Raw genomic sequence first — 20,219 nt, 5'->3', positions numbered from 1 at the left:
CTTTACATCCCCATGGCTGTTCTGTAAACTACCTATTTGCACTTCTTAATCCTCTCACCTCTTCAACCATTCCCTCACCTGCATCCCATTTGGCAACCATCAAAATACCCTCTCTGTCCAGGGTTCTGTCTCTGTTCTTCTTGTTTCCTTAGTTTGTTTTTGAGATTCAGTTGTTGATAGGTCTGTATTTATTGCCAGTTTAGTGTTCATAGTTTTGATCTTCTTTATCTTAAATAAGTCCTTTTAATATTTCATATAATAATGGTTTGGTGATGATGAACTTTCTTAGTTTTTTCTTGTCTGGGAAGCTCTTTATCTGCCCTTCAATTCTAAGAAGGAGGGAAAGAAAGAAATCAGCACTAAATCAATTATAGTGAATCTACAAAATACAGAAGTCAAAGGGCGGGTTTTAATGGCAGCCAGAAAGATTATTGAGCAAGGTATTACAATTAGGATGTCACCTGATTTTTCAACAGAAACAATGAAAAGCAGAAGACATGAATGAAAATAACTGTCAATTAAGAATTACAACCACAGAAAAATTATTTTTTAAGAAGAAGGGAATTGACATCAGAGGAATGATGGCATGAGAGACCTCCCTGTTCTCTCCTCCTGAAATTCCAACAACTTGATCAGCTATAACTCAACAAAGGTTTCCTGCTCAGCGTACAAGCACACCTGAGGGAGTCTTGCACTGAAGTACCTACAGGTGGACAAACGGGAACCAGCAGGGGAGGCAAGAAGGAGGAGAGCTGAGATGGCCACAGACGCAGCCCTGCAGCCCAAAGCTTGCAGTGGGCTTGGCTCTGAGAGGGGAGGAAGATGGCTGCAGCCGGTGCTTCCTTCATCTGGGAGGAGCAGGGCCTTGGTGGGCCCTCCGGCAGGAGTGAGCAATGCAAACTGCAGCTGAGCCAGCTGAAGCAGCCAAGAATCCTGGACAAGAATGTGACGCAGTGATTCTGCTGCACCTTTCAGCTGTCCCAGACTCACTGTTTCAAACAAAGAAACGGAGCCACAGAGCCCGGACACCTCTTACACAGATTTCGCCTCCAAATGCCCTTAGTGTCAGGTTTCGGAGCACGCTCTCTGTAGACCCAAAGACTATTACGTCAAAATCCTTATTTCCCTCTGTGACTGATCCCCAGTTGGGGCGCAGTGGTGGTGGGGCACCCAGCAGAGGTCAGAGGTCGCATTATCAAGTGGGCAAAACAAATCCTGCTCCCAAATATCATGGTTATACATGCCCATGCTAACAGCACACACAGAGGTCAGATTTAGGATTTCACAGAGCCAAAAAAAGTCTGTGATTCACCACCACCCACTGGAAAATAGTAGAAAGACCTCTTCATAGAAATCTAGTGAATTGTCAATACATGGATGCCTAGACTTAGAAGGAGCCCAGCAAATACCATGAATAACCAAAGGAGAAAGTCATCTCAGAAAGAAATGAAAAATCTCCAGAAAGCAAACTGGAACACATGGATATATGTGATATAAATGACAGAGAATTCAAGATTGCAGTTCTGAAACTACTTGACAAGATGCGAGAAAATACAACAGGCAATTCAATGCACTCAGGAAAAAAAAGTGTTGAACAAAATGAGTACTTTACCAAAGAGATTGGAAATTTATGAAAGAACCAGAACAGAATTTCTGGAGATGAAGCATTCAGTAAAAGAGAAAAGGAATGAAATACTGAGCATATGAAAGAGAGCCAATCAGATGGAGGAAAGAATTGGTGATTTGAAGATAAGAATCTATAAATGATGTAGAGAAAAGAAGAGAGAGACCTGAACATAGAAAAATGAAAGAGTTCTATGAGAACTGTCTGACTCAATCAGACAAAGAAATATAAGAATTATAGGTATACCAGCCCTGGTTGGTGTGGCTCAGTGGATTGAATTCTGGCCTACAAACCAAAGGGTAACTGGTTTGAATCCCAGTCAGGATTTATGTCTGGATTGTGGACCAGGTCCCCAGTTGGGGGTATGGAAGGGACAGCCACACATTAATGTTTCTCTCCCTCTCTTTCTCCCTCCCTTCCCCTCTCTCTAAAATAAATAAATAAATAAAATCTTTTTAAAAAATAATTATAGGTATACCAAAAGGAGAAAAGGGGGAGAAGGGAACAGAGAGGTTATTCAAACAAATAATGGATGAGAACTTTCCAAACCTATGAAAATAACTAGATCCTCGAATCCAAGAAGCAAACAGAGTACCTAGTTACCTTAATCCAAAGAGGCCCTCTCTATAGCACATTGTGTTAAAACTGTCAGAAATTAATGAAAAAGAAAACATTCTCCAAAAGCCAGGAAAATATGAAAGCGACCTACAAAGGAAAGCCCACATGTTATCATCAGACATCTCAACAGAAACTCTACAAGCCAGAAAAGAGTGGAACCAAATATTCAAAACACTAAAAGAGAGAAATTACCAGCCAAGAATAATATATCCAGCAAAGTTATCCTTTCAATATGAAGGAGAAAGAAAGACCTTTTCAGACATACAGTAGCTGAGGAAATTTATCAGCAGAAAACCTCCACTGCAGGAAATACTCAAAGGGGTTATTCTACCTGAAACAAAGAGTAAAAGATCACAACACCATGAGTAGGATTACCAAAAAAACTTACAACATAAACATGAATAATTTGTCACAACAAAAACATAAAAGGGGAGGGCACAAAGGTTTGAACTGGGAAAGAAGGATGAAGGTCAGATGCACTCAAAATAACAAAAAAACTACTGTACATATGCAAGGGTTTTTTTTAATCCCAATGGTAAAACACACAGACAAAAAAAAAAAACCCAAAATGAGAAACATACCTTTAAAAAAGAGGAAACAGAGGAAAGGAACATGGAATACCACCAAACAAAATTGACAGAAACACAATGGAAAAGAAGCTATGGAAGCAAAGAGCTACCAGAAAACAAACGATAAAATGGCTATAGGAAATCCTCATAACCAATTATTACCACAAATGTAAATAAACTGAATTCATCAGTGAAGAGGCACAGACTAGAAGACTGGATCAAAAAACAAAACCCAACTCTATGCCACCTTCAAAGACACATCTAAGCTGCAAAGACAAAGGTAGATTGAAAGTGAAAGGATGGAAAATTATTCTCCAAGCAAAAAACATCCACAGAAAAGCAGCTGTATCCATACTATGTCTGAAAAAACAGATTTTGAGATAACAAAGGTAACAAGAGACAAAGATGGACATTTCATAATGGTAAAGGAAACACTACATCAAGAAGACATAACACTTCTTAATATATATGTACCCAATCAGGGAGCACCAAAATGTATAAAGCAATTACTCACAGAACTAAAGGGAGAAACAGACCAAAACACCATCATTGTTGGAGACCTTAATACTCCATTGACAGCTCCAGATAGATCATCCAAACAGAAAATCAATAAAGAATTATCAGCCTTACTGACCAAGGTGGAGGCATAGGTAGACACATTGCATCTCCCTCCTCAACTAAGAAGGACTACAACTACCTCAAAACTGAAGACAACCAGAAGTTCCAGAAAATCGAGCTGCATGGAAGTCCAACAAACAAAGATATAAGGAAGAAATATTCATCCAGACAGGTAGGAGGGGCAGAGTTGGGGTGGACAGGACATGGTGTAGAGGCGGCGGCTGCGCCAGTGACAGTAGATGTGGCTGGCCAGCAGAAATCACAGTGGCACATTATAAAAGTTGTGAGGGACACCTGGGTAGGGGTCCCAGCCCCAGACCAGACCACACAGCTCACAGTTGCAGTGCTGGGGAAAATAAAGCCTCATTGCTTCTGACTGTGAAAGTGAGTGGGAGTTGGAGCAGCAGAAGAAACTGCTGGTCTCTCAGCAGAGTCCATTTGTTTAAAGGCCCCCCCAGTTCAAGAGCGTCCGCAGACCCACCCACTTTGGGAACCACAACCAGGGCAACAACTAGAGGGGTGCCAATCCATACAGGAAGTGGGAGAAGTGCCTGGAAAAGGGCAAGTGCTGAACAAGCAGCATTGTTCCCACTCAGACCCCTCTCCCACATACAGCTCCACAATGTGGTGAACCAGATATCCTGTACTGATGAAATCCCAAGGCTCCATACCCTACAACCTAACAGGTGCAACAGCTTTACCTGAGACACACAGACAAATACAGGAGCCTGTCAAGTTGAGGACACAAACAAGTATGGTCCAAAAGAGGGAACAGATCAAGGTTCCAGTGGGAGAACTAGGCAATGAGGAGATAGCCAACTGAACAGATGAGGAGGGAGCCAAGCTAACACATGCAGAGTTCAAAACACTGGTGATAAAGATTCTCATAGACTTGACAGATATGCTTGAGTATGGCAAATGCAGAAGGGAAGAAGTGAAGGCTAAGCTAAGTGAAAAGAAGGAAAATCCACACAAAACCAGTGGAGATAGGAGGGAAACCAGGGTTCAAATCAATGACTTGGAACATAAGGAAGAAATAAACAGTCAACCAGTACAGAATGAAGAAACAAGAATTTTAAAAAATGAGAGGCTTAGGAACCTCTGGGACAATTTTAAATGTGCCAACATCTGAATCATAGGGGTGCCTGAAGAAGAAAAGGAAGAGCAAGAAAGTGACAACTTATGTAAAAAAAAATAACGAAAGAAAATGTCCCTAATTTGGCGAAGAAAATAGACATACAAATCCAGAAAGCATAGAGAGTCCCAAACAAGCTAGACCCAAAGAGGACCACACCAAGACACATCATAATTAAAATAACAAAGGTTCAGGAAAAAGAGAGAATCTTTCAAGCAGCAAGAGAAAAGAAAAGATTACCCACAAAGAGGTTCCTATAAGACTGTTAGCTGATTTCTCAGAAGAAACTTTTCATTTAAGAGGGGAATGACAAAAAGTATTCAAAAAGATGAAAAAGAAGGACCTAAAACCAAGATTACTGTATTCATCAAAGCTATCATTTTGGATGGAAGGGCAGATAAAAGTGCTTCCCAGACAAGGTAAAGCTAAAGAAATTCATCATCACCAAACCCTTATTATATGAAATGTTAAAGGGACTTATTTAAGAAAAAGATCAAAGCTATTAACACTAAAATGACAACAAACTCACAACTATTAACAAGAGAACCTAAAAAAATAAATAAAATAAAACAAAAACAAACTAAGCAAACAACCAGAACAGGAACAGAATTATAGATATGGGGATCATTTGAAGGTTATCAGCTGGGAGGAGGAAGGGGGGAAAATGAGGAAATGCTGCAGGGATTCAGAAGCATAACTGGTAGGTGCAGAATAGACAGGGGGAAAGAATAATATAGGAAAGGGTGAAGTCAAAGAACTTATATGCACAACCCATGGACATGAACTAAGTGGGAAATGGGATTGCTGGAGGTAAGGGGGGTACTGAGTGGAGGGGAGCAAAGGCAAACAAAATTGGGACAACTGTGACAGCATAATCAATAAAATACACTTTAAAAATATTATCAGCCCTAAATCATACATTAGATCAAATGGACATAATTGACATATAGAGTCTTTCATTCCAGAACGTCAGATTGCACGTTCATCTCCAGTGCACATGGAACATTCACAAGGATAGACCATATGTTGGGTCACAAATTTAGCCTCAACAAATTCAAGAAGAATGAAATTACACCAACCATATTTACTGACCACAATGCTTGAAATTAGAGATCAACTGCAAAAAGAAAGTAAAGAAACCCACAAATATGTGGAATTTAAACAACATACTAAAAAATGATGGGGTCAGAGAAGAAATAAAAAATGAGATCAAATATACAGAGATAAATGAGAATGATGATACGACATATCAAACCTCTGGGATGCAGTGAAAACAGTGATAAGAGGGATGTTTATATTATTACAGACCTATCTCAAGAAACAACAGACATTCCAAGGAAACAACTTAATATTACATCTTAAAGATCTAGAAAAAGAAGAATAAAAGACACCCAAAGTCAGGAGAAAAAAAAGGAAATAATAAAAATTAGATAAGAATGAATTAAATAGAAAACAAAAAAGAGTACAAAAATTACTGAAACAAAGATGTTGTTTTGAAAAGATTAATAAAATTAATAAACCCCTGGCTAGACTCACTAAGGCATAAGGGGGGAAAAATCAGAAATGAAAGAGGACTTTCCACAGACATCACCAAGATACAAAGGATCATACAAGAATATATGAAAAACTATATGCCACCAAATTCAATAACCTAGAACAAATGGATAAGTTCCTAAAAATATATAACCTTCCTAGATTAAGTCATGAAAAACTGGAAAATCTAAGTAGACTGATAAGCAGTGAGGAAATTAAAACAATCATCAAACACCCCCAAAAAAATAAAAGTTCTGAACCCAACAGATGCACTAAACATTCAAAGAAGACTTAAAACCTATCCCCTCAAACTTTTCCAAAAAACTGAAGAGGCACACTTCCTAACACATTTTATGAGGCCAGCATACCAAAACCTGGCAAGGATCACACACACACACACACACACACACAAAACCACTACAGACCAATATCTCTGGTGAATACAGATGCAAAGATTCTAGACAAAACACTAGCAAATCAAATACAACAATAAATTTTAAAATAATATATCATGATCAAGTGGGGTTTATTCCAGGGGCACAAGAATAGTTCAACATAGGCAAATTAATCAATGTGATACACCACATTAAAAAAAAGGAAAGCATAAAAGTCATATGATCTTATCAATAGATGCAGAAATAGCATTTGATAAGATACAACATCCAGTTACGATTAAAACACACAATGAAATAGGAACAGAAGGAAAGGACCTTAACATGATTAAGGCCATATATGACAGATCCTCAGCCAATGATACTCAATGGCAAAAAACTGAAAGCTTTTCCTCCAAAATCAGGAACAAGACAAGAATGTCCACTCTGACCACTCTTATTCAACATAGTTCTGGAAGTCTTAGCCAGATCAATAAAGCAAGAGAAGAAAATGAAACGCATCCAGAGTAGGAAGGAAGAAGAAAAAGTGTCACTTTTTGCAGATGACATGATTCTGCACATAGAAAACCCTAAAAACTCCACCAAACACTAGTAGAAGAAGTAAACAACTACAGTAAAGTTGCAGGATACCCAATCAATGCACAAAAATCCACTGTTTTTCTTTATACTAACAAGGAAACTTCAGGGAAAAAATGAAAAAAAAGAACAATTCCTTTTGCAATTTCAACCAAAAGAATAAAATACCTGGAAATAAACTTAATGACTGTGGACAGTTACTGAGCATTCTGTGTCTGATATCATGCAAGGGCGGTCCATATATATTCATATCATTTTTATATGCTTTATTGTTCATGCTATTACAGTTGTTCCAATTTCTTTTCCCTTTGTTCCCCTCCACCAAGTGACCCCCCTCCTGTGGTCCCCCCACTTAGTCCCTGCACATTGGATGTGCATATAGTTTTTGTCAACATCTTCCTGTCTACTCCACTCCCTCCTACTATGCTTCTTAATTTCTGTACCATCTCCCTCCCTTTCTCCCCTTCCCCCTCCCCACTGACCTCCCTGCTATATGTTCCCCATACCTATGATTCTTTTCCCACTCTCATTGTCTACTTAGTCTGCCTTTGTTTCAATTCCCTAGCTTCTGTTGTTGGTTGTTGTGATACAGTTTTCATTTTAATGTTCATAGTTTTGATCCTCCTTCTCCTAAACAAGTCCCTTTAACATTTCATATAACAGTGGTTGGGATCTGATGAACTCCTTCAGTTTTACTTTGTCCTGGAAGCACTTTCTCTGCCCTTCTATTCTGAATGACAGGTTCACTGGCTAGAGTAATCATGGTTGTACGTTTTTGCTTTTCATTACTTTGAATATTTCTTGCCAGTCCCTTCTTGCCTGCAGAGTTTCTTTTGAGAAATCAGCTGATAGTCTTATTGGGACCCCTTTGTACATAATTCTCTTCCTCTCTCTTGTTGCTTTTAAGATTCTCTCTTTATCCTTAATTTTTGACATTCTGATTATAATGTGTCTTGGTGTGGTTCTCCCTGGGTCCAGTTCTTTTGGAACTCTCTGTGCTTCCTGGACCTGCAAGTCTATTTCCTTCCCCAAGTTAGGGAAGTTCTCCTTCATTATTTTTTCACATAATTTTTCCATTTCTAGTTCTTCTACACCTTCTGGCAGCCCTGTGATTTGGATGTTGACCCGCTTATAGCTGTCCGATAAGTTTCTGAGCCTCTCCTCACTTTCCTCACTTCTCGTCTCCTCTTTCTGCACTGGTGACTGTTTGTTCCTTCCCTATGTTCTGATTTGTTGATTTGACTGCTGGTTTTCTTGCCCTCACCACTAGTTTCATATGTGTTTTCATTCATTTCAGCTGGACTAGCCTTCATTTCTTTCCCGTCTTGTTTAAGATCTGCTGTTAGGTCTGTAAGCATTTTAATAACCAAAGCTCTGAACTGAGCCTCAGAAGATTTCCTATCTGCTGCTTTGTTAGATTAGATATTTGCTGTCTGGTCAGCTGCGTCATTGGGATCTCTATCATGATCTGTGCCATCCTGACCATTTTGTGTTTACCTTTCCTTCCTGGGCAGGGCTGTCACATCTCCTATGCTATAGGGGGCAGAGCCTTGTGCACTCCTCACAACCGGGCAACCTGTCTCACCACGCTGTGGCATTTTCTGCAGGGGTGGGGGTCCAAGATGGATTCCTGCCGCTCACTCTCCGCTGAGAGACCAGGAGCCTCCTCCTCTGTCCCCACCCACTCTGGGCATCACAGTCCAAGGCAATAGAGGTCTGCCTTCCCTGGCTTTGGAATCGCAAGCTGATGGGTCTGATCTGCAGCTGGGGGTGCTCCCCAGGCGCTTCTTGACTCCCCCTAAATACGGGCATCTGTGCTTACCACTGTCCTGCCTCCATTGCTGCTACTGCCACAGACAGCACAGTTTGAACTCCCCACCCTGGCTTCGCCCCTCCTACCTGTCCGGACGAGTACCACATCTTTATAACTTCATATGTTGGACTTCCATTTATTTTCTGGAACTTCTGGTTATTTCTGGTTTTGCGTTACTTGTATTCCTTCTTAGTTGTGGAGGGAGACGGAGCGTGTCAGTCTAGGCCTCTATCTTGGCCTGAAGTCTCCTGTGTTTGTTTGATTCGCATCCCAGGGAGAGCTGTCACCTGTACTACATTATAAGGGGCAGAGCCTTAGAGATTCGTCAGTACAGGGCGACCCGTTTCACCACATTGTGGAGCTGTATGTGCATATCATCTTGATTATCCTAATGTCTCAGTGAACTAGAACTATAGTTTCCCCCACTATACATATAAAGATTCGAACTAGGAGAAGTGAAGATTCTTGGCCAGAATTGAGATTCTAACCCAAGTACATGACCAGCAGAAAAAGAGCTGCACCCACACCCACCCCAGGTCTGCCCAAGCCCATGACCACCAGCTTTCTCTAGGCCACCTTCTGAACCTCAACCTGTAATGAGACAGGACATTTCCCTTGGGTTACTGTACAAAAAGCAAGAAGCAAAATGCACAGTCTCCTTGTAGCTCCCTGGGTCAGGCCCAGCCAGGAAACCAAGTCCCCGGCAGGTTTCCCTGGTGCCTGCTGTCTGGGCTGAAGCTGCTTGTTGTCCTAGGAAATGATGACCTCAGTGCTAATAGTGACCTCAGTTAGAAACTAGACACTAGCTGACTTTTTACCATCATTGGTGAGTTCTTAACCCTCTCAGTCCTAGGCAAGCTGGACAGTTGGTCGCTAGCAAGTAGGCAAGTCGGATGTGCGTGCACAGCACCTTCCGGAATTCAGCCAAAATCAGCGTGGCAGGGAGTGTCCGTAAATGCCGCAGACTATGGTCAGAGAGCAGCGCTCTCACCCTAGGGCTCTGGCTGGCTCATGACCTTGGGACAGCACATCACTCCACAAGTTCAGTCTCCCCACCTGACATGTGAGGACATTCCCATCCTGTGGAGAGCAAGGTGACATCATCCACTTACTCTCACCAAGGCAGTGCCAAGTGCACCACCTCTTAGAGAAGCAGTTTGGCAAAACATGACAACTCATGGAAATGTTCACATCTTCTCACATATTCTCCTCCTCCCTTGGGACGTAACAACTCCAAGGAACCAACCTAAGAGAAAGAGAAAAGTTCTCTGCAGAACCATTTGCATCACAGGACAGTTGATTATGGCAAACAGGGGGAAGCAACCTCAACACTGTATCAGGAAGGGAGCGGCGAACCGGGGATGCTGCGTCTCTGGCCGGGACCCTGTGCTGCGGTCCTTAGAAAGGTCTGCGGGTGCATGTGACCATTCAAACCAGCGTGGGAAAGACAGGAGACAGAGCTGTACCCCTCTAATGGAAACATGAGAAAATGTGGCTTCAGAGAAAGAGTAATGAAACAGGCAAAGATGGTAATACTAGTCGTACTACTTGGTGAGATCAGAGGTAAATGCTTCAACATTTTGTCAGGTGGTGTACACCACTGTGATATCCTTTTTTCAGGAAAAATAGAAACAATTAATACAGTGGAAACTTGGTTCTCAAACTTTGTTCCAGAAGATTGTTTGAGAAATGATTTGTTGAAAGCTGGATTATGCCTAAGAGACCTATGACTGATCATACAGATATCAACCAGGAAGGGTTATTGGATTGAGAACCAAAGTTTTGTTCAGTATCTGAGATACTTTTTCTGTGAACAATTTGTATACGAACCTAATTGCTCTATATGGAGTTGTTTGAGAACCAAGGTTTGAGAAAACTAAAGTAGCAGTCTCCATGACCCTTCCTAAAATGACCATCAGTCAGCAATGTTCTCACGGGTGCCCACGCGGACTGAGGGCCTGTCAGCCTTCCTGGGTGTCCCTCTGTTGCCCAGAACCTCCTGCATTGCAGCAGTTGCCAGGCAACGCAGGGCTGGAGCCAGGACCCTGACATCCAGGCCAGTGTCCCTCCCACGACAGCCTTCATCCCTCAAGCTCTCCCTTGTGGCATCAATGTTCGCAGCTGGTGCACTGGTCACAGGTGATGGCTGCAATCAAAGAAAACAAAACTGGCTGATTTATGCGGAAAAGGAATGTCTGGGGAGAAATTGAGCAGCTCATAGACAGAACAAATGATTAGGCAGCAAGTCTTAAAGGAAAAAAAAGGCAGTAACCAAAGAAGGCTGGGAAGCCACACTTGTCACAAGAAAAATGGAGAGACCTCTGCTGAATCCCTGGCTGCTGCCAAAAGAATCTCAGTCCTTTCACCTGTGTGTCACCACCTCAGCTCAAGGTCCTGCTTAGGAGCATCCACTTAGCCAAATCTTGGGCACACACCTGTGTCATCACTTCGTGGGAGCAACAGCTTCCCGAGTGGGGAACCAAGCCTGGGTCCTGCCAAGACCCATGCAATGATGGCGGAGGAGGTTCTTCCCAAAAAGAAGAATCTGAATGGTGGGTGACAAACACTCCACAAATGTACACTACCCTTGGTCACCCCGTTACCCACTGTCCCTTCCTCCTTTTTGGGCTCCACCTGCAGAAGCCAGGGCTGCAAGCATCACTCAGTGGACCTCGTTGTTACACGATCCACACCAGCCCAGGGGACTGTGGGTCAACATGTCACCCAGATCCAGGGCCAGAACCTGTGTGTAAGTTTAGCATGAGGGGCTTCCTGCGGTTCTCCCACTGCAGAGACCCTGTTGCCAGCAGCTCAAATACAACCCAGGCCCCGTCATGCCGGCTCTCCGAGCTGGATACTCCATGGAGGTCAATGAGCCTCACCTGAGGCCACACAGCCCCCGCCAAACTGCTCAGTGAGGGCACTAAATCCTTGTTTCTCAAATCCATTCTTTTCAGGGGAGCATGTGGACAAAGCCTGCTTCCAAGTGGCCCACATCAAAGAGGAGGGAATAGTTCTGGAGAAGCCATCCAGGGTGGAGCGGCACTACATATTCCTGGAGAACCCCAGCTTCTCCCCCATGGGAATTCTCCTGAGAATCATCCAGGCTGTCCTGCCCATTCCCATCACCTCCAATGTGTTGCTCTACCATCACCTCAACCACGAGGAAGTCACCTTCCACCTCTACCTGATTCCCAACGACTGCTCCATTCGCAAGGTGGTCCCAAAGCCAGAAAGGCTGGGTCCGGGTGGAGTGACAGAGACATGACACGCACCCAGACAGCCCCTCTGATGGGTCAATGGGGCATAAAGATCAACCTCTTAAAAACAGGAAACTTGTTGTAGATGGATAATCCTGCCCCTACCCTTGCCCCTGCCCCTGCCCTGCTCAGCCACGGACTGATCTCCTGGGCCCCTACGGCCTCCCGCAGCTGGGTTCACTGCTCCCTCACTCACCGCTGGATGCGTCACTCATCACTCATACCTCATCAGCCACTTCCCAGGGTCAGAGGATGGGAGGGTCCCATACCCAGAGCTGTCCCCTTCTTCCATTCTCACTTCTTTCCTAGCCTTGCCCAAATGCAGCCCAAACATGGCAGAGGCAAAGCGTGGGGCCCCTCGTGCAGCAGTCAGGGGGAGATGGTGCAGGTACCCAGGGAATCAGTATCCCATGTGTAGCCCCCTCCATACACAGAAACATGTGGGGGCACCACCTCACTTGCTCAGAGCAGATTCCATAGGGCGGATCTCTGAGACAGACCCAGACGCTCTCCTCCCCTGATCAGTGTTCTGTGTGCTCCTCAGGCCATAGACGATGAAGAAAAGAAGTTCCAGTTTGTGCAAATACATAAGCCGCCCCCGCTGACCCCACTCTACATGGGCACCCGATACACTGTGTCTGGTTCACAGGAGATGGTAATAATCCCTCAGGTGAGCAGCCCAGATGTTCCCCCTTCCTGAGGTCAGAGGTCACACTTGGAAATAGCTGTGGGGCTGGTCTCAGGGTTTTTCCAGGGACAGGCCCACCTGGGGTAGGGCAGACAGCAAGTGGGATTTGGGGTGAGAGGGGAGGCTTCAAAGATTGGGAGACAGAAAGCTAGTAGGAGGGAGGGTCACATTCAGGAGAGGGGCAACAATGGGGTGGACTTAGGGGACCTGAAAAGTGCCGGGCTGCAGGGTGTCGATGCTCTCCAAGAAAAACCACCAAAAGCACACCTGTGGCTGAACACACTGGGGTCAGCACCTATCACAGCCAGAGAACACGCACCAATGGGAACCGTGGGCCTAAAGGGCCTCAGAAAACCTATTTCAGGATTTGGGACTTGGTTAGGCAACTTGGGGGAAGATCTAAGGAAATGGAGATTTGTCTAGATCTGATGTTGTCAGAAGGCAGGGCAATTGTGTCGTTGGGAGCCTCAGTGACTGTCTCTCGGGAGGGCAGACGCGACCAGCACAAGCTGCAGTTACTAAGCAGCAGTCACTAGTGTAGTGGGACGGCTGTGTTTGGCATTGTGTTGGTTGCATGGCGACCTGTGTGAAAGGGACATCCTGAGGCTGTGTGTCCAACGGGAGGACAGCGTGGCTGAGACGGCAGCCTCCCGTGTGTTTGCAGAAACCCTGAGGCCCGGCTGTGAGCATCAGAGCAGGTCCTGGACACCAGGGGCTGGCTTTTGTCCTCCCTCGTCCCCCCTTTCCACCAGAGGCAGATGCGGTCAGGCCACTGGACACTCATCCCTGATACCCAGTTTCGCCGCGGCCAGATTATGCTGCTCAGGGCCGTAGGGTCCACTGACTGACAGTCTGTAGTGGGGCCAGGGTCAGTCCTGTTCCCTTCTGTTGTCAGATGAGTCTTCACACAATCGTAAGGGATGATGACAGATGGAATAGACGTAAAGTAGCTAAGAGGAAGTGACATCTATCTTTTTAGTGGGGAAACATGGATTCAAGGATAAATACCTTATATTTTCCTGCTGTCACTTTTTTTTTTTCAGATTTAATGTGTTTTATTGATTAAAATATTACATTTGTGCCAATTTTCCTTCCCTCTGCTCCCCTCCACCCGGTGGCCCCCCTCCCTCCAGTTGTCCCCCCCTTTTAGATTATGTCCATTAGTTGTGCATACAGTTCCTCCCAACCTCTCTCCGTCTATTCCATTCCCTCCTACCTTGATCCCCAATTCCTATATCATCTCCTTCCCTTTCCCCATTCCCCCTCCCTGTTGACCTCCCCCCAATATGCTTCCCGTACCCACAGTTCCTTTTCCACTCTCGTTGCCTATTTAGTTTGCCTTTGTTTCATCTCCCTAGCTTCTGTTTTTTTAAACCAGTCCCTTTAACATCTCATATAACAGTGGTTTGGATCTAATGAACTCTTTCAGTTTTATTTTGTCCTGGAAACACTTTCTCTGTCCTTCTATTCTGAATGACAATTTCGCTGGATAGAGTATTCGTGGTTGTAGGTTTTGGATTTTCATTACTTTGAATATTTCTTGCCAGTCCCTTCTTGCCTGTAGGGTCTCCCTTGAGAAGTCAGCTGATAGTCTAATTGGGACCCCTTTGTACATAATTCTTTTCTTCTCTCTTGCTGCTTTTAAGATTCTCTCTTTATCTTTAATTTTTGACATTTTGATTATAATGTGTCTTGGAGTGGTTCTCCCTGGGTCCAGTCTCTTGGGAACTCTCCTTGCTTCCTGGACCTGCAAGTCTATTTCCTTCCCCAAGTCTGGGAAGTTCTCCTTTATTATATTTTCACTCAATTTTTCAAGTTCTAGTTCATCTTCCTCATTCTCTGGCAAACCAATGATTCTTATGTTGGGCCTTTTATAGCTGTCCCAGAGGTTTCTGATCCTCTCATTGTTGCTTCCCATTTCCTCTCGCTGCATTGGTTGACTGCTTGTTCCTTCTCCATATTCCAGTTTGTTGAAATGAACTCTGGATTTTTTCTCACCTTCTATCTCGTATGCGGTTTTGTTCCTTTCGTTATGAAATTTTTTCGCTTCTTTCTTATCTTTTTCCTGCTCTTTTGTGAATTCTGTAAGCCACCTGATAACAATGGCCCAGAACTGAGCCTCTGACAGGTTTCTTATCTGTTCATCTGTCAGGTTCTCTATCTGCTGTCTGGTGAGTTGTGTCACCGGGATTTCTATAGTTGTCTGCCTCATTTTGACAGATGCGTTTTGTTTTCTTGGGCCGGCTGTCCGGGGCAGTGCCTGTGTACTCGTAATGACCCAGCGACCTGCGCCGTTTGGCGTCACAAATCAGCGACCGGCGCCTGCCTGTCCGCGACCTATTTCGCAGCCCTGTGGTGCTTTCTTTGGGGGCGGGGGTCCAAGATGGATTCACACAGTTATTCAACTAGGAGACCGGGATCCGTCCTCCCGCCCCCCTGGGCCTCACTGTTCAAGGCGATGCGGCGGCCGCTTTCCCCAGCGTTGGGGTCGCGCACCGCCAGGGACTTGCGCAGCCGGGATTCCTCGCCGCCCGCCGCTCCGGGTGCGACCGCAAACAGCACTGCCCTCTTTAACTCTTACCTGCCCAAATGGCACCGCTGGTTTATAACTTCATATGTTGGACTTCCATGTAGTTTTATTTTCTGGAATTTCTAGTTATCCTTTGTTTTGAAGTAGTTGTATTCCTCTCTAGTTGTAGAGGGAGACCTAGCGTGTCCGTCTAAGCCTCCATCTTGGCCGGAAGTCCCTGCTGTCACTTCTTAACAAGGGATAAGAGACATGACTCAGTTGCTCAACAACATTTACCCACTGCCAACTGCGGTGTCTCCAGTTGGGACGGTTCACTGAGCAGGACAGACATGCCCCTGCCCTCGGGGAGATGACATCCTAGTGCAGTGACACCTGCATAAATAATTAAAGAAACAGTGACCAAGGCCGTGAAGCACTGTGAGGACAACACACTAGACCGTGTGCGACAGGAACTTGGGCTACTGCACACTGGGCACTCGGGGTGGCGTCCCTGAGAAGGCCACATCTGAGCTGAGACCTGAGTAACAAGAAGGGTCCTGTCAGGTGGACATTTGTGTCAGAACACTACCGGTGCAGAGGCAGAGAGGAGCAGGCACCCCTGACACCTCCATGTGACAAATGGAGGTCAGGGTGGCAGAGCTCCATGACTGCAGCAAAGAGAGGAGGGAGATGGGATCACACAAGACACTGGGGTTTCCTGAAGCCCATTGACCATGTAGCCCTGATGTAGAGTTTGGACTTTGTTCTAAGTTCAGTGACAATGTCTTAGAGAGTCTTACTTGGTAATATGTGACCCGATTCAGTTTCATATACGTCATTCTGGCTGCTGGGTAAGAATGGATAAGAAGTTAACAGTGCCAACAAAAGACAAGACAAAAGGCTATTGCAGTAGAGCTGTCAGGAGCTGATGGAGGCCTGACTAGGGAGGTGGAAGTAGAGACAAAGATACGTTGATGGATCCAGGGATATGTTGGAGGTAGAGCCAATGGGACTTGGTGTATGGGAGAGAAGGGTTGGAGGTAAGGATGATGCCTAAATCTGGACCGTGAGCTCTCAGTGGGTGATAGCGCCATTTACTGAGTGTGGGGAAATGGGAGGGAGCATGTTTGGAAGACAGTTGATAATCAAAAGTCATCTTGAATGTGATTTAGGGAAGGAAATGGATATCAATTTTCCCTGGTTGAAACTGGGTCAAGGGCAGGATCCATTGAGATGACATGCTTTGAGCTAGAGATATGAGGACTAGGGTTCAAGATTAGGTGAAGTGGAGGAAGAAGGACCTGGTTTAGGATGTGTTGAACACTACATTATAGATGAGTCTTGACTCATCTGTGGGGTACACAGCCGTATCCTCTGTCTCCTGGTCAGGGTTTGTGGAAAATGAGGAAAACAGCAGAGACTGAAGTGGCGATTAATTTCAGTGCAGATCATCCAAGGATCCCCATGGGGCTGAGCAGGACCAAGAAGGTGTCAGCTGGGGAGAGACCCCACTTGCAGGATGAATGATGGCTTCTCACATGACAACTCCTTCTACAGGAACTAGAGCTCTGCTATCGGAGCCCCGGGGAAGCCCAGCTCTTCTGTGAGTTATACGTTGGCCATTTGAGGTCAAGTGTCAGGCTCTACCTAAGACACAAGGAAGACGGAACTCTGGTATGGGAGGCCTTGGTGAAATCAGGTAAAGTCATGTGCGGGGAGTTCAGAAAGTCAGTTACAGAATGTGTGTGTGTATGTTTGTGTGTGTGTGTGTGTGAGAGAGAGAGAGAGAGACAGAGACAGAGACAGAGACAGAGACAGAGACAGAGAGTTTGTATTATTACAATGTGCTGATGAGAATAGCCCAGAGAAGTTCATTTTTCTGGTTAAATAACAGCTGCATAACCAGAATTTGAACTCAGTTTAATCTGACTCTAATCTCCACTCACTCTCCCATGCACTCTAGTCTCTCCACGCTGCCCTGTATTAACAGGCTGTGATACCCACTAAGCCTCTGGCAAATATTCTCATAATAGATTGGATCTGAGCTGAAAGAATAAGAACTGGATGATTAGATGATTGTTTGAATTAAGTCAATTTTGGCAATAGTAGATACCCTAGCCTAGGTCATTAACCTAGATGAGAGAGAATCAAATAATGAGTTTCAGGAATGCATGACATTTTGCAGTCTTTTAAACAAGTACTAACAACCTCAGGAACCAAAATCCCCTAAACATTCCTTTAAGGGACAACCAGCACTTGTCCACTGTTGAAATAAGTTGAATCTGCCTCCTGAGCGGCTACAACAGGCTCGCTGCTGTGGAGGAAGAGAAAGGGTTCTACTCAGTCCTGGCGTGGGCGCAGTCACGGGTGTGGGCACACCAGCCCCAGCATCAGACCTAGGTCTGAATCTTACTCTGGCACTTACTTGCGTGGGTGATTTAAGGGAAATTACTTAACTCGTTTGAGGATCCAGCTCCTTTATAAAATGAAGATCATAATACCTAATTTGTATTATTGCAGAAAAAACTAAATCACTGATATATGTTCTTATCTCATGAAGCAGTCCTTAATAAGCATAGCAATATTGTTATTTTCTCTCATACTAAGCTAGGCTCTTCCTCTCTTCAGTCTTAATGCTCCCCTTAAAGCTGACAGAGGCTCCATCTCCATCCTCATGCGATAGCCTTTCAGAGACCTGAGGACTAACCGGAGCCTCCTTTAAGTCTCCTCCTATGCAGGTTAAGCACCTCTAGTTCCTTCCCTCATTCCTCTTATATTCTGGTTTTTCAAACTCTGCCATCCCAGTCACCTGGCTCAGCAGATGTGCCCGTTTGAGGATGAGTCAGGATGGACTAAGACCGTCAGTCAGCATGGAGGACGCGGAACTCCCTTCTCCCTCCATCCAGTGAACCCGGGGCTCCGGCACCGCATCCGGGGCTGCCCTGTGTTGCCCGCCCCTCCATCACTGTCGGGCTCAGTGAGCCTGGGTGGGCCAAGCTCTCAGGCCTTGGGCACAGGGGCTGCTGTGGTCTCGCCCTCCTCTCCTCTTGCAAGTAACTGCAAGTAGCTGTTGCCATTGTTTGTCTCTCCCATTGAAACCCACCCATTACTCCCGGCGCTGAGATTCACTTGATCTTGATTCTTGACTCTGGCATAAAAATCCAAATAAACAGTGTGGTTCACGAAGGCCAAACAAGGACCAGGAGGTAGACCTCCACTCAGAAAAGGAGATCTCATAGTTGAATTTATCTACCAAGGAACTCAGTTATTTCTCCACCAGGTGTCATTCAGGTCAAGACTGAATTCAAACATGTCGACAGTGTGAGGTAGGAATGGCTCTCTCTCTTCAGTTTCCCCGTACGCATGAGGAATGGATTCACTTGCAATCCTTTCTCTAAATTCTATTAGAATGAGTCTGTAGCTTGTTTAAGAATCCAAGAATCTCCAAAGTGAGAATATGTAGCAGTTTCAAGACTTATCATTGGTGTTAATAACTTCCGCTCTTACAGAGGCTTCTTCTTGTCTGTTTTCCTCCAGGAGACCTCAGACCTGAAGCTACTCCACGCCTGATGGGTCAGTAACAGCTGTCAGGGACCACAGGAGCCATGGCATTTCTGGGGTGTACTATCTGCTCCTTGAGGGAAGGGAGGGGAGAATGGAAGGGGCTCTATCATTGTAGACTGTACAAGGGATCAGGCCTTGGGGAGTGGCAGAGCGCTGGGCTGGAAGCTGACATAAGGCGGGGCAGGTGTGTCTCTCTGGTGGTCCTTGTCTTCACAGGGGTGGGAGGAGCCAGGGATGCAGATGCGGAGAGGGAAGAACTAGAGGTGGGACATCAGAAGAAGAGGCTGTAGTTAAAGCTCTTCTTTACTTGTTCCCAGCCTCACCTTCACTCCCAGATGCCCCAGCCTTACTGCACTTTGTGGACCGGCACCGGGAGCAGCTGGTGGCTCGAGTGGCATCGGTGGACCCAGTGTTGGACAAGCTGTATGGACGGGTGCTGAGCGACGAGCAGTATGAGAGGATGCGGGCTGAGCCCACCAACCCGGACAAGATGAGGAGGCTGCTCAGCTTCAGCAAGTCCTGGGACAGGGACTGCAAAGATCAAGTCTACCGAGCCCTGAAGGAGACCCATCCTCACCTAATTGCGGAACTCCAGGAGAAGTGGGGCCAGGGAGGACACTAGGGGCTCCTCCCCAGTTTGTGACTCCTGACTCTGCCTGACCGCTCCCTGGGTCTCAGTTACTTCACCGCTAACGAGGTGCCCTCTGAGCTGCCTTCTGTTATGAAGTTATGGAACTTAGTGATGCCTGTCCTGGGCATTACATGTCCGAGCCCAAGCATGTCCCATGGGCACGCCGACTGCCTCCCTTGGCTTTCGCATTCCCGCTGTCCAGGTGGGATAACGGCATCTCAGGGAACATCCATGGGCAGCTGGCAGGACGTCTGCAAACCTTGCAGAAGCCTCACCCAAGGTCCTCATCCAGTGGCCATCACAGCCAAGCTTAGGGCCCTCTCTGTGCCATTCTGATGCAGGGGGACTAGGCAGAAAATGGAACTGGTCACCTCTCCTGGAGACAGACAGTGGAAATAAACACCTTGGGGATTTTAAGTGGCTTGTAAATAGGGGAAAAAACAGATTTATTTTTTACTTGTCAATGTTGAGCTTGAATTTTCTTTTAGTTCAGATTGTGCTTTGTTGTTTTTGAAATATAGATGGATTCCTAGAGCCCGGAGGGTGGAGAAAAAGGCCACAGAGGGAATGGGACCTAGGTCTTCGCTTAGATGACTTCTGCCATGGACAGTGATTCCATGTCCTTACAGCTGGCTTAGGTGCCTCTGCCCTGTGTCCCTGAGCACCCTGTGTCCCTCACCCCATTAGAG

At 45.5% G+C, this 20,219-nt stretch overlaps 1 protein-coding gene across 1 annotated transcript in view; it reads left to right on the top strand.

Annotated features, from left to right (window-relative positions):
* LOC149997774 (NACHT, LRR and PYD domains-containing protein 1-like) overlaps positions 1-20,017 on the top strand; it is a 37,449-nt gene extending 17,432 nt beyond the window's left edge. The window contains exons 10-14 of the mRNA XM_090257501.1: positions 11,836-12,095; positions 12,683-12,808; positions 16,893-17,034; positions 18,873-18,908; positions 19,217-20,017. Coding sequence (XP_090113627.1) covers positions 11,836-12,095; positions 12,683-12,808; positions 16,893-17,034; positions 18,873-18,908; positions 19,217-19,521 — 869 coding nt within the window. The 3' untranslated portion in view covers positions 19,522-20,017. The remainder of the gene's footprint in view (positions 1-11,835; positions 12,096-12,682; positions 12,809-16,892; positions 17,035-18,872; positions 18,909-19,216) is intronic.
* Positions 20,018-20,219: the final 202 nt, after the last annotated feature.

The sequence above is a fragment of the Furipterus horrens genome, unplaced genomic scaffold (genome assembly GCF_987537825.1).
Source record: "Furipterus horrens unplaced genomic scaffold, mFurHor1.1.pri manual_scaffold_11, whole genome shotgun sequence".
In the NCBI taxonomy this organism is placed as follows: Eukaryota; Metazoa; Chordata; class Mammalia; order Chiroptera; family Furipteridae; genus Furipterus; species Furipterus horrens.
This window is presented reverse-complemented; position numbering and strand designations above follow the sequence as displayed.